Here is a 15504-nt window from a genome sequence, read left to right as displayed (position 1 = left end):
TTTATCCTTGCCCTTTTGCTTGCTTGATTCAGGAGCTTGATTACGATCTACACAAGAATCCATAATTACACATACAATACAAATGTTAGTATACTTTCTAACATTTATACATCTAATAATACTCAAAAGTACTATTATTTTCAAACTCTATTAAAATTCATCCTAACTTAAAATTTCAAACTGGATAGTATTGGTACCCCTTCTTTGGTATCGATACTTCTCTACTATGGTCTTGATACTCACTTTAGTATCGATACCATTTTTGCTTTCTGGAATCTATTTTTCAATTACAGTATCGATACCGTCCTCTTTGTATCGATACCTCCACATCAATATCAATACTACTTGCATAAGTATCAATATTGTTTATCGTGTTCATCTGCTTTCCTCAAATTTAACCTTATAGTATTGGTACTGTTCTTCCAGTACTAATACCTTTACCCAGATTTTACATATTTCACTTTGATTTTTAAAAAATATTTACCTAAATCTCTTGCTCTTATCTCCAACCATACCATTAAACTCATCATCACTTAACTCATCTAACTTACACCTATAAATCTCCTTGTATCATCCAAAATCTCCAAAGAACACTCAAAACCAAGAATAACACCAAATTTTCAAACATGTTTTTAATCACTTCTAAGGCTCCAAATCTTTTATTTATTTCTTTGACAAGTCAAAAATGCTTTTAAACTCCAATAACTGACCATATTTCATCAAATCACTCAAAAACTCATTTTCTTAAATCTCTAATAGCTCACTAATCTCTTAGTTTTAATCATCCTTGAACTTTCCTTAAGCCTTTATATCACTTAAGGCTTCAAACCCAACAAATAAATGAAATGAAAAACTAACTTGAAGAAATCTTACCTTTGCTATGGGGGGTACGGGGACGACGAGAAGAAGAAGAGAACAAAGTTTTTAGATTTTCCTATTTCCCCTTTTCGACCCTTAATAAATATTCCAAACGAAATGAATATTAAATTTATTTCCTTCTAAACGACCTATTGCCCCTCCATTCATCCATTCTTACTAATAAGTCTTAAACACAATTTCTTAAATAAATCCTTGTACTTTTCAATTTATTCAAATTAACCATCACATTTTAAATCTTTCCACTATAATCACTTGTCGATATTTGGGGTATTACAACTAAGGCTTTTAGTATCGATATCGACCTTCAAATATTGATACCCATCTTTGATACTAATAATAAATTCACATTTGATGTTTTGAGAAAGACATATAGTATTGATACCCCTATATGGAGTATCGATACTTCTCTATTGAGGTATCGATACCCAAATTAGATTCAATGTTTAGGGAAAATAATATAATATTGATACCCTTACTTAAAGTATCGATACTTTGTGTTTAGGGTATCTATACTGCTTGAGTATCGATATCAAATTTTGCTACTGAAATTTAAAACTTAGTGATGATATTGGTACCCTATCCCTTGGTATTGATACCCGAAGAACAGTATTGACACTCTATGAACAGAGTATCGATACCACCTAGATAAAAACCCCTTGTTTTGTCTATCTGAAGAACAATATCAATATTGTTCATCCAATATCGATACTCAAACTAAGAATCGCTCTCTTTTACATTAAAAGCCATTCCCTCTCAACCCTAAATCTCTCTTAAGGTTCTTAAATATTATGAAAAGCTTTATAGAGTTTAATGGATAATAATAAGTCGACTTACAAGTGGTATAGTTAGGTTAGAATTGTGTTACCTTACTCCTAATTGCTGAGAAATAACATCAAGCTCACCCAAGCACAAATTTTTCCTTACCTTTACTTTTGAAGCTTTCCCCAACCTCTTTCACTAATCATAAGACATGTAAATGAGTTACTAACTCTCTTAGGAACTTAAAAAGAAGTTAAAAAGGCTTCATCAGGCTCAAAAACACAAATATGAGCTGATTTAACAAGGGTTTCTAAACTCCCACCTATGGCTACCATGTCCAACTAGAGAGAAATGAAGCTTGATAAGAAGCTTTAAGAATGGAGATTTCACCACTTACCTCTGCTAATCCAAACTAGGGAATGCAGACAACAAAGTTTTCACCTTTAGTAACTCACACGAGGAAGAAAAAGAAAGAAAAGAGAATGACATGAAGAAAAAGAAGTGGAGAAAATGAGAAGGGGTGGAGCAGCTTTGTACCCCTCCTCCATTCCTGACATCACGTCAAATTAATGAGTTCAACCTTTAATATTTTTAATGGTATAACTACTCCATTAATCCTTCACCCTTTGAATCCAATTAAAAATACCCTTTTATACTCATTTGGGCCTAACCCAATCCCAAACAAGCTTAAACTTGACACAAAGCTTCTTGATGGACTCTTGGGTTTAACTACAATTCACTCGAGTTAATCCGAAGCCACTAATCCTAAAATCCGGGTGTTACATGCACTCCCCACACTTTCCATGGTCATAGTAGAGAACCAGTAAGAAAGCATTAACCTAAAAAGCAAGTCGAAAAAATTTTCGGGGTCAGTACATCAACAATTGAGATGGCAATGCGACTCACAAAGGCACAATAGAAAGCAAAGGAAACCAGGACTGCTGAACCGATGGCAAAACCAAGAAAGAAATGCAGAATTCTCAAATGAAAGTAATTAGGAAAAGATGGTTAGATCTGAAAGTCTAAGTCCATAGACAAACGGAATTTCTATGATCAGCTAGATCTCAAATTTTTAAGTCCAAAAACAAATGTTATTTATTAGGAAAAAAATGTCCATACAATAATGCAATCACCAATTCATAAACTTGTATGGTAGTTGGAAGTAAAGAAAATTATTCCATCTGCATTACCAGAATGACATAAAGAGGCAATTTTCTATCTACCATTCTAAAGATATGGTGATGGTTATGATTATCTACGTGAAATCCATAAACCTAAGAACTTATACTGCAATTGTGTTCTAAACATAACTGATAAAAGCAGATCCTTTAAGAAAGTTTAAAAAATTATAGTTTTGTTATACTATAACATTAACAAGGACCTATATGAGAAATATATACCTCAATTATGTAGCGAGTATATGGTGGTGGTATCTTTAGCCTTGCCTTCCAATCTTGTAAACTGAAAAACGAAAAACACAAAATTTGATTTTAGAATCATACACAATAAACATTAAATGTTTGTTAAAGTAAACACGTTTTTTGAAAAATTATCTAAATATTAAGTTTGAATCTTTTACATACACAAGAGATATTACCCACTGATAGTTGTACACACAAAAAACAAAAGTTAACAACTAAATAAAAACCTAAACACTATTGCATAACAATATTAATAACAAAGGCAATATATAAGTTCCGCCCGCACCTCAAGTGCTAAACCAAACATGGTGAGACTGACCGGTGAAGAGAAAATGAAGATCGGTTGAGGTTTATGTTTTATTTTTTGGATAAACTACACTATTGACGATCTAATTATTTAGTCCTTTTACTTTTGCCACCGATCGCTTAATTTTGTCAGTCAGATCGCTTAACTATTTAATTGTTGTCAATCAAGCCACTAACTGTTAACAGTTGACAGAAATGTTTTTGTGGTAGTTAAAAATTGATATAATTGTACACTTAGTCCTTAATATTTATATATTATATTAATTTGGTCCTAATTTAAATTTAATTTAATAAATTAAACATTTAATCAGGATCTGACATGAGTCAACATATGATCATGGCACGAGTCGTTAGTGACATATGTCACCACCTTATTTGATATTTTTTATTAATTTAATTTAATTTAATTTAATTTAATCAAATCAATTTTCTATCGAATTAAATGACAACATATGTGTAGGGCTTGCTCTTGGGAGCCCAAAGGTGGGGAGCAAAGCCTTAACCATTGAATCAACACATCATTTAGTTTAATCTTTACACAAACATTTATTTATTTCTCAACATTATTAATGATATAAAAAAATAAAAACATTCAAATGATATTTAATTTAATATATTTTTATTTTTTTAAAAAAAATAAGTTTAATACTTTTATAATTTTAGAGTAAATTTAATATTTTAAATGAAATTTATGAAAAAATCAAGTAATATAAAATAAAAATATTTTTTAATATTTTTAAACAAAATAAATATAATATTCTTATACGAGCATAAAATAAATAAAACATAAATAGCTAAAACAAGGGAAAAATTTTAAAATAGATTAACGGGAAAATAACTAAAAAAATTCTAATATTAAACTAACGTAATTAAACATTAAAACAATAAAAATAACAGAACAAACACACCAAAAAGAAGTTCTAATAGAAAGCATAATATAACCAAAATAATTAAAATATTTTTTTAAATAAAATATTTTTGTTTTTATATTATTTGATTTTTTTCATAAATTTCATTTAAAATATTAAATTTAATTTAAAATTATAGAAATATTAACCTTGTCTTTTTTAAAATATAAAAATATTTAAAATTATATATCACTTGAATGTCTTTGATTGTCTTTCTATCATTAATAATATTAAAAAAAATGTTGATATAAGGATTAAACGAAACGAGGTGTTTGGTTCAGTGGTTAATGTCTTTGTTTCTTTGTTTTTCTATCATTAATAATATTAAAAAAATGTTGATATAAGGATTAAACGAAATGAGGTGTTTGGTTAAGTGGTTAAGGCTTTGCTCCCCTCTTATATGTCCTAAGATCAAACTTGACAAATGTGTTTCAACTCTAGTTTATTTTCTACCAATTAGAGGTAACACGTGTCACCATTTGATTGAATAGAAAATTTATTTAATTAAATAAAATAAATTTAATAAAAAATCAAATAAGGTGGTGCACATGTCACTAATGACACATGTCATGATCATGTGCTAACACATGTTAGATCCTGATTGAATAGTTAATTTATTAAATTAAATTTAAATTAGAACCAAACTGATTGAATATATAAATATTAAGGACTAAATGTGCAATTATACTGTCACATCCCAACTTAGGGGCTAAATTTTTGTAATGTTAATTCTAGGGATTAAATTGAAATTCGGAGACTAAAGTAAATTTTTAATTAAATTCGGATCCAAATTTAAAAAGAAACAAAAGCTTAAGGACCAATGACATGATTTTTCCATTTTTCATAAATGTTTAGCTTAAAAACCAAAACCTGGAACCTTCCCCATTTGGAAACCCAAAAATCTATCTCTCACATTTCTAATGATCGTAGCTCTGTTTGCCATACCGCCTGTACCATTGGAATCCTTTCATCGTTCCGAGTTTATTGGTGTCCATTTTGTAGTCTCTATCGTTGGCGTGTGGAGAGGTGAGCAATATCAAGTTTCCGACAAGTCAATATCGAGCTCTCTGTCGTTCAGCGTTGTGAACTGAGCTTGGTAAGTGCCTCAAAATCCCTTTAAATGCATTTTAAAATTTTTTTCGTGAATTTTCCGACCACAAACAAGGCCGCACGCGCCACCGCTGCGCTTGGGGCTTGTATACCGCCTAGTGGACCTTCTAGAAGCGGATCAATTCGACCCGCTAACCCGTCCAAACCAACCCATCTATCTGAATCAAACCGGACAAAATCGGTCCAACAGAGTTGAGCCAAGCCAAGCCATGCAGAGCCGTTAACCGTTATCATCACTGTTAACCACTGACTGCTGCCATTAACTGTTGATCGCCGTTGAATTTTCTTCAAAAACTTACTACTTGATGTTTTTTGACATTCTGATTCCAATTTTGTGGTTTGTTTCACCAAACTCTAATCCGAAAGCCCTGAAACGATCCCGTTAAACAACAAATGCTTAGTATTTTTAGCATTTTTGCATATTTATTTGGGGTTTGATTATGGAATTGATCTGGAGTTATATTTTTATGAATGTACTTGTGATTCCCTGATTGAGGTATGACTAGATTTGGTGCTTCTCGTTCGACAAATAAGTGCGATACATGTTCTTCAAGAGCTACTCGTAAATTTTCGCAAATTGTTCAATTAAAGTTTATTATTTATTTTACTAGGATTTTGATATAATTCTCCGGACTCTTAGGATATAGCATTGCCACTGACTATGATAGGAAGACCCAATAGTAGGCTATCGTACCAAACTTCTCAGACCGATACATGTGTGTTCCTGATGGTGTTACATTACTGTTGTAAGCTATATGTTTGAACTAGTTTGGAATTATGATAATATTAAATAATTTTTTGCATGTTATCTAATTTACCATATGCATTGAGTTTTGTTATTTGATTTATCATACACTTCTGACATGATCCCTAGTTACTATACTTTTGTATCTGATTTTGAAATATAGAATGTTTTTATATTTTAAGGGATTATAATATCGTTTTTACTCAAATACATACATAACTACTATCATTGGGGTTATGATTGGATGAATTATTTTAGGCCTACTCTATTACTTGTAAGATCTTACCACATGTTCCTCTATTTTGTGCACATGGTAAGTCCTTATCACATGTCCTTATGCTATTAGTATAACGTTCTTACCGAGTATATAGATGTGTGTATGGTTCAGGGGAACTTACACATTCTAGTGTTCATATGGGGGTATTGTTCATGTTTTAAAAGCATGTTTTATAAAATAATTTTTACTAAAGTATTTATCTGAATATTTTTATACATCGCAAGGAGCACACTGAGTTTTTTAGCTCACTCTTTGTTTTTTTAACTTTTCAGATATTATCCGATAGTAGACTAGTAGACTTGACATCATGAGGATCGATTGTTCCCCGTTTTGTACCACTATATATTTCTTTATGCCTATTTCTATAATATTTCGGTGACACGAGTTTTTACTATTGTCTTTACGTATCTATATTACATGTATTTTGTTTCTGGACATGTTTTATATGAACTTTCAATGTTAGTATTTGTATATATTTATCGTATGAAATTTACTTGGAAACTTTTCGTTCTTTTACTGTTATACATATTTTATTTATTGAATATGGAACAAATTTTTGTATACGACATGTGACCATCTAGATTCAATCGTAACGTCTAATTCGTGTCTAGGGGGTTACATATGCCAATTTTTTAACTGTCATGTCAATATTTTCGTTAATTGTGTAACAGTTAGTGGCTTGATGGATACCAATTAAATAGTTAAGTGGTTTGATTAACAAAATTAAAATATCGATGGTAAAAATATAAGGACTAAATAATTAGATTGTTAATGGTATAATTTACCTTTTTTTAAGTGAAAATGGTTGGTCAAAGGGCGTCAACATGGTTAAACAATGACAACTCAGTCACTTAACCATGCCATATCATATTTATATGACTGCAGTAACATCTATTAATGACTAAATGATCAATTTATTACAAAATGATAATGTTATTAATATTTTTTATTTTTGGAACTTCAATGTTGAAATTAAAATACATAATGTTAAAACTTACCTCAATATTTATCAAAATAATAATTTTGATTTATAATATTTTTTAGAGCATTTTTAGTCCTTAACCTTTTATTTTAGGGTAAAAAAGGCCCATAACATTTGATAGGATGATCACTTTGGCCCTATTAATTTTTCTAGAGCATTTTAGCTATCAACGTTTTATTTTATGGTAAAAAGGCCTCTATTTGGAATGTTAATCGTGTGTTAACTACAAATTTTCATCTATGGAGGGGACTGATTGCCCCAAAATAAAATGTTGAGGTCAAAATACTCTAGAAAAAGAATAAGAGTTAAAATGATCATTTTAACAAATGTTAAGGGTTAATTTTAACATTATACTATGTTAAAACTTATTAATATTTCAATGACCATTTATGTAGTTAATTCTAAGAAATAATTAAAAGCAGGAAATAAGAGAAATGGACCGTGAGTGGAAGGACAGAAAAAATGTTTTCTCCACTCCAGATGTTTAATTCCAGTCTTACCCCCTTTCCATCTTTCTTCCTTTGTCTCCTTCAGGTCAATCTTTTAGTTTTAAATTCTCTCTCAGATCTCTCTTCACTTTGAAATCTACCAAAAAAAATACATGGGATGCCAGTGTCAGTTCATACGCCATTGACGAGCTTATTTTACACAAAGATAGACGTTAACAGAGATTTATATTTTTCATAGAAGACAAAGCTTGGACCTCTTTCACTTCTCTGTTTTTGCTTGTTTTTGACAGAATAACCCTTATGGGTCAGGACAGCTTCACTCCCCAAAAGAGATCTTCCATCGGCGGTGGCTTACCCGCCACCACCAACGCCACTTCTGGTGGCGGAAGATCCCGTATGTTAGCCGGAATGCCGCGTGGGAGGCAGATCCACAAGACCTTCAACAACATTAAAATCACGATCCTCTGCGGTTTTGTTACCATACTCGTTCTACGGGGCACGATCGGCGTCGGCAATTTGGGGAGCTCCGAAGCTGAAGCTGTCAACCAAAACCTAATCGAAGAAACCAACCGGATCCTTGCTGAGATCCGCTCCGATTCCGACCCGGACGAACCTCTTGAAACTGAGATCAATGCTAATGTTACCTACACACTCGGACCCAAAATATCGGACTGGGATCAGCAGCGTAAGGTTTGGCTTTCGAAAAACCCTGAATTCCCTAATTTTGTTAATGGAAAAGCGCGTATCTTGCTCGTTACTGGGTCGCCCCCTAACCCATGTGATAACGCTATAGGAGATCATTATTTGTTGAAAGCGGTAAAGAATAAGATTGATTATTGTAGGCTTCATGGGATTGAAATTGTTTATAATATGGCTCATTTAGATAGGGAGCTTGCTGGGTATTGGGCGAAATTGCCTTTGATTAGGAGGTTAATGTTGTCTCATCCTGAAATCGAGTGGATTTGGTGGATGGATAGTGATGCTTTTTTTACAGATATGGTGTTTGAGATTCCTTTGTCCAAGTATGACAAGTATAATTTGGTTGTTCATGGTTACCCCGATCTAATGTTCGAGCAGAAGTCGTGGATTGCTTTGAATACGGGGAGTTTTCTGTTTAGGAATTGCCAGTGGTCATTGGATTTGCTTGATGCGTGGGCGCCAATGGGACCTAAGGGTCCTATTCGTGAGGAGGCTGGTAAAATTTTGACTGCTAACTTGAAAGGAAGGCCGGCATTTGAAGCCGATGATCAATCGGCTTTGATTTACTTGTTGCTTTCGCAAAAGGAAACATGGATAGATAAAGTGTTTCTTGAGAATCAGTATTATTTGCATGGTTATTGGGCAGGGTTGGTTGATAGGTACGAGGAGATGATGGAGAAATATCATCCGGGCTTGGGAGACGAGAGGTGGCCGTTTGTGACTCATTTTGTTGGTTGCAAGCCCTGTGGGAGTTATGGAGATTACCCTGTCGAGAGGTGCTTGCGCAGCATGCAAAGGGCATTCAACTTTGCAGATAACCAGGTGCTTAAGCTGTACGGGTTTAGACATAGGGGATTGTTAGGCCCCAATATTAAGAGGATCAGGAACGAGACAGTGACTCCTTTGGAAATTGTCGATCAGCTCGATATTCGTCGTTCGGTGCAAGGGAAAACTGAATCGCGGAGCTAGTGATTGAAACATATTTACTGTGTCATAATATGTAGGTAATGTCATTCTTGTTGAAAAGCCATTTCAATTTGGTAACAGTTTTAAGTTTAAGTTTTGATGATCTGTTGTCACTGTGCTGCTGTTGAGAACAAAGTGGTAGAATTCTTTATTTAACTTTCAATTTTTCTTCCTTTGATATTTGAGTGATTTACGAAAGAAATTTAATTGTCAATGTTACTTCATCTCTCTTTGCATTCTTTTATCGCATTTAGACATGAATTTCACTTGTCTTGAATTTCTCTTTGTTTGGTATTGAATGGAATGAAACATACGGTTTCCGTGTCTATTTGATGAAGCAGCAAAAAGGGGGACAATAACCAAGAGGGAAGTTTGTATTTGTGAGCAGTCAATTAGAAGGTTAAATTTTTTATGTTATCATTTACTCTTATCAAATTAAGATATGGGTAAAGTATACAAAAGATCACCATTATAGAGTGTTGTTTTTTTTTTGAGTCTCTGACTATTAAAAGTTATAAAATAATATTTTCACTATAAGACGTTTTGTTGAGTCTTCTGACTATTAAAATTTACAAAATATTCACCTAATTATTTATATGTTTCAAACTCTTTTTTTATTAAAATATTGATGATAATCTAATTTGGATGTTAAAATGTTGATTGAGATATGATAAAATTATATTTTTAATGATGTCTACTGGCATCATGGTTGCTTTCAAACACTATTTCGATGACATAATATTTTAAGTATTAACTAGATGATATAATGTTAACGGAGAGTCGATTCATAAAATACAACTCAAATGATTATGAGATTAGATTTTATCATATAACGTTAACAAGTTAACGTCCAATTGAGATAATCGTTAATTTTTATAGAGAATTATGAGTTTGGAATATAAGAATAGTTTAGTGACCATTTTATAATTTTTAATAGTCATATGACTAAACAAAATAGTGTATTATAATCAAAGTATCATTTTATAATTTTAATAGTTGAAACACTCAATAAATCAACATCTTAGATTATTTGTGTACGTTACCCTTAAGAAAATATGTTATTTCGATTTTTCATGGTAGGGCTCTTTGTATGGCCATTTTATAAATTTGTATAGAGAAAATAACCTCAGTGACCAAAAATCTCAGATAATATACGATTTTGACCAATTTTTTTTGGATTTACGAAAATGACAAAAAAAATCGCAATGCGATCTCTAATTCGCATTGCGATCTCTACTATCGCAAATTCGCGTTGCAATTTTCCATTTCGCGTTGCGATTTTCTATTTCGCGTTGCGATAGTCTACAGTTGTCGTTGCGATTTTCCAAATTCGTTATGATAGTTAAAAAAAAGATTTTGTTTCTTAAGAATTTTCTCTAAAAAGATAGTATCCGCGCGTACGTGTCGAAGACACGTATTACCACGACCACGACCACGACCACGACCCGAGACGAGACGGCGGCGGCGGCGGCGCGCGAGAGTCCCCCTTGTTCTCTTCCACTCAACAAGAAAGTGGGAAATTCAAGCCTTAAATACCATTCCCAATAGTGTTTCCAATACTATGTGAGATTGAGCATTACAAACACCATAGAATCTTAGTTCCCGACCACCACTTTACTAATCAAAGAGACCGAAATATGAAGGGACTGTTAAACTGCATACATAAGCATCTGTTGAGTGGAAGCATAAAACATAGAGAATATTAATTTGTTCAACCAATAGGGTGGTTACAATCAATACATAGAGAATATTGCATGTTGGCACAATTTTGATTGAATGGAAAACAAAACGGTCCATATTATCAATGGCAGCGACATGTTGATAACTTTACAATAATTGATGCATTATTGATTCATATGTAATTTGGGGAGGTGATAGAATGAGACGTCTAGATATTTTCAATTGTAACTTCACTTTATAATTGATACGTTTCAACTGTGGATGCATTGTTTTAAAATTTTGTAAACTAAAGGTGCATTCATCTCCACCCTAATTTGATTTTCACTAATTATTTCTAACGCTTACTAATTGTTCAAAGAAAGTATTTAAGCATAAAACATTTACCTTGCCTCTTCTGCATCCATTTCTTTTTTTTTTACAAAAATTACTCTATGTAAAATGACTATTAATTTTAAGTTGTGTCAGGAAAACTCTATATTATTATTATAAACATTTTAATTACTCTATATTTAAAATGACTATCAAACGGTTTTGATATGTGGTCGGGAACTAAGATTCTATGGTGTTGGTAATGCTCAATCCCACATAGTATTGGAAACACTATTGGGAATGGTATTTAAGGCTTGAATTTCCCACTTCCTTGTTGAGTGGAAGAGAACAAGAGGGACTCTCGCGCGCCGCCGCTGCCGCCGTCTCGTGGTCGTGGTCGTGGTAATACGTGTCTTCGACACGTCCGCGCGGATACTATCTTTTTAGAGAAAATTCTTAAGAAACAAAATCTTTTTTTTAACTATCACAACGAATTTTCGCAACGACAACTGTAGACAATTGCAACGAATTTGTAAACTATCGCAACAACAACTGTAGACTATCGTAACGAATTTGAAAAATCGCAACGAATTTGGAAAATCACAACGACAACTGTAGACTATCGCAACGCGAAATGGAAAATCGCAACGCGATTTTCAACTATCGCAACGCGAAATGGAAAATCGCAACGCGAAATGGAAAATCGTAACGCGATTTTCAACTATCGCAACGCGAAATGGAAAATCGCAACGCGATTTTCAACTATCGCATCGCGAAATAGAAAATCGCAATGCGATTTTCAACTATCGCAACGCGAATTTGCGATAGTGGAGATCGCAATGCGAATTAGAGATCGCATTGCGATTTTGTTGGTCATTTTCACAAATCAAAAAAAAATTGGTCAAAATCGTATATTATCTGGGATTTTTTGTCACTGATGTTATTTTCTCATTTGTATATTACAAGTTGCACAATTATCTTTATTCTTAGGGTTCGTTTGTTTCAAGGATTTGGTTTTACGGAAAGTGTTTTATCCATTTTCTGGTGTTTGGCGGGGTAAAATGAATTCAGTCAAAGTAATTCATTTTACAAGTCAACTAAAAAACTCATTGTTTTCCCGTAAAATGACTTACCCTTTTATTTTCCGGTAAGTTGTTTTACCCATTTTCTTTCTTCATCTTTTCGACACAAAAATCATCCCACCGTTTTCTTTTTCTTTTATCGGTGGCAGCGTTTTCATTATTCTTTCGCTGATAATGATAGTGAATTGACAAGGTACTTTTATCTTTCATCTATTCCTATTTTCATTCCATGGGTATCAATATTTTGCGCCTCCATTGTTTTATTTTCAAAACCCTAAACCTAAAACAATTTTATTTTTCAAACCCATCAAAAATCAAGATTTCAGATAATATCCTCTGCATAAGATGTGACCTCCGTTGCTTTTATGGCGTGGCTGAGCAAGTGTATAGTGCGCGACAGCGTAAGGTCTCAAAAAAACAGAAGCCCCTAAATAGAGTATATCTATCAATAGTTGTCATTAAGAATTAGATAAATAGAAATAGAACAGTAGTTAGATCATTGGGCCCATAACTTTGTTGATCTTAAGTTCAAATCTTGTTAACAAACAAATTTATTTTTGAGAAAAACAAGTTCAAATTTACACAGAACCCCCGAAATAAAGTATATCTACTAGTTTTTAAGTTAATGAAATTAGCCATTTATTATTTCAGAAAAATAAGTTCGAGATCTAAAGGTCCCTTTACAAGAATTTGCACAGGGCTACGCATCTCCAGAAGTGTCGTTGCTCTGCCTGCCTGTGCTTTCCTTGTTGGTTGTAAGAGGAAATGTAAAGTGTCCCACCACTTTTTATTTGATTTATAGAACATTAATTTTTTTATTGTTTACTTTGTTCCTAAGCCTCCTTTTGTAATTTGTTTTCTTCGATTGATTGCTTGGGTTTTTTTCTTTATATGCTCTTAAACTAAAGCTAATATCAGTAATAAGAATATGTATATAGGGTTTGTAGTTTTCAATTGCTCTCGAATGAGTTTAGTCTAATAGGAATTCAATTTTTGTATAGTGAGAAATGGGTGTGAATAGGAATTTGTTTCTTTTAAAAGAATGAACTTGTTTTGTATACTCAACTCAGTTTTAATGGTGCATGAAATGTGTTAATACTATTAGCTATTTGAATGATCATGTGGTAATTTGTTTGTATAAATCTGTGTGAAGAATGTGAATGAATTGTAATTTGATGTTAATTCTTCTTGTAAGAGGAGGCTTTTATTGAAGAGTTCAAATCACTGTTACGTGAAGCAATCGGAAGAAAATGATTTTTCTGCGATTTATTTTGCTTTATTAATTTTTTATATGATTAATACCTGTTAGATACTTTTACATGTGGTTAAATGATTTTCAAACAGCTATTATAGTGTATTAGAAAGGGTCTTCGGTTGATTGTTCTAGTGAAGCCTTTGTGTAGGATGTATCCTATAAATATTTGTACAAGCAATTCTCTCTTAGACTTACGTGAATAGTAGATTTATTCATGATCTTTGGTTTCGTTTTCGTTCTACTGGTGGCAGGATGACTGACCAATTTGCTTTGCTGTTGATTTGTCATTGAATTTGTAGAACTTGTCAATAATAGATATAATGCCATGGCTGACTAATATGTTTTTAGATTTGTTAAAAATCAAGTAGTATTTTTTTTGTTTTTTAGGCGTTGTAAATTCAGTTTGATTCAATACTTTAGATTGTTGGTAACAGGTTGATGAATTTAAATTTGTATTGACGCTATAATTATACCAAGAATAAAGCTTAGAACATTAAATTGGAGAATGCAAACAATCACCCCATTCTCCTACATATATTATTTCCTTTGAGGAGCTGCCATTACCAAATAATTAGGAGTCTTATTTTGTTATTACATATATATATATATATATATATATATAGAGAGAGAGAGAGAGAGAGAGAGAGAGAGAGAGAGAGAGAGAGAGAGAGAGAGAGAGAGAGAGAGAGAGAGAGAGAGAGAGAGAGAAGCATTTACTCCTCTTGAGAAATTTGAGTTAAGTTTATAGTTTATAATTAATATTTCTGGTTATGTTTGCTGAAGTGTACATTTCTTATATGTATATTATTTCCTAAATTTTGAAGTGACTTTAATTTTCAAAATGCTTCATCTTATTTTGTTGCATAGGTTCTACTAACAAATAGGCTTCATCTTATTTTGTTGCATAGGTTCTACTAGCAAATAGTATATGACGGAGACAGAAAATGCAGTTGAGAAGCAAGGGTAATGAGCACAACCCCAACATCAACAGTTGCAAGTATGACCCCAAAAACAAGTTGAACCAAGATGAATCAAGACATGTTATATATCTTTGAATTCTTTGCTTCACTAGTCTATTTGTAAGTTATGAACTTTTGATTGTTCATTGGAAATGCTACTCTCCTTAGCTAAAAATAAAGTATATGAATCACATTGTTTAATATAATGTAGTACTAATTATACAATTGGAATAGCATTATTTAATATTATATAGTACTAAGTAATATCCACATTTATTCTTTTTGGAGGTAGGAATGAAATAAACACCTTTTTAAAAAAAATTAAGATTATATAAAAAAAATTATTTAAAAGTTAAATATAAGGATAATGTTAAAAATGTTATTAAATCCTAAAATAATTATTTAGCCCGGATTGCATCTTTCTTTATATGTTATTATTTCACTGTTTGGATAATATCATTTTCTCAATTTTGTTCTAATATTGGATTTATTTGGTGTACTTATAGAAATAAAACATTTAATTTCAAAGTATTATAAAATACAGATTTATAAATATAACTTTAAAAAAAATTAAAAGGTAAATAACAAAAAAAATATAAAAATGTATACAATTTTACAAAAAAAAAAACAGATTTCATAAATTGTTTTTTAAAAAATTAACCAAACAGTATAAAATATTTTATAATGCAGCATCCAAACAATGTAAAATGTTTTCTGA

At 32.0% G+C, this 15504-nt stretch overlaps 1 protein-coding gene across 1 annotated transcript; it reads left to right on the top strand.

Moving 5' to 3' along the window:
• Positions 1-8121: 8121 nt before the first annotated feature.
• On the top strand, positions 8122-9715 carry LOC120158737 (probable xyloglucan 6-xylosyltransferase 5). Its single transcript, XM_039169517.1, has one exon. It carries the CDS (start codon positions 8137-8139, stop codon positions 9502-9504), a length of 1368 nt encoding a protein of 455 aa, XP_039025448.1. The 5' UTR covers positions 8122-8136; the 3' UTR covers positions 9505-9715.
• Positions 9716-15504: the final 5789 nt, after the last annotated feature.

This window comes from Hibiscus syriacus, unplaced genomic scaffold (genome assembly GCF_006381635.1).
Source record: "Hibiscus syriacus cultivar Baekdansim isolate YM2019G1 unplaced genomic scaffold, ASM638163v2 tig00111330_pilon, whole genome shotgun sequence".
Taxonomy (NCBI): domain Eukaryota; kingdom Viridiplantae; phylum Streptophyta; class Magnoliopsida; order Malvales; family Malvaceae; genus Hibiscus; species Hibiscus syriacus.
This window is presented reverse-complemented; position numbering and strand designations above follow the sequence as displayed.

What these genes read in the sequence shown, in the direction of transcription:
- LOC120158737 (XM_039169517.1), top strand. Translation starts at nt 8,137, where the DNA reads ATGGGTCAGGACAGCTTCACTCCCCAAAAGAGATCTTCCATCGGCGGT.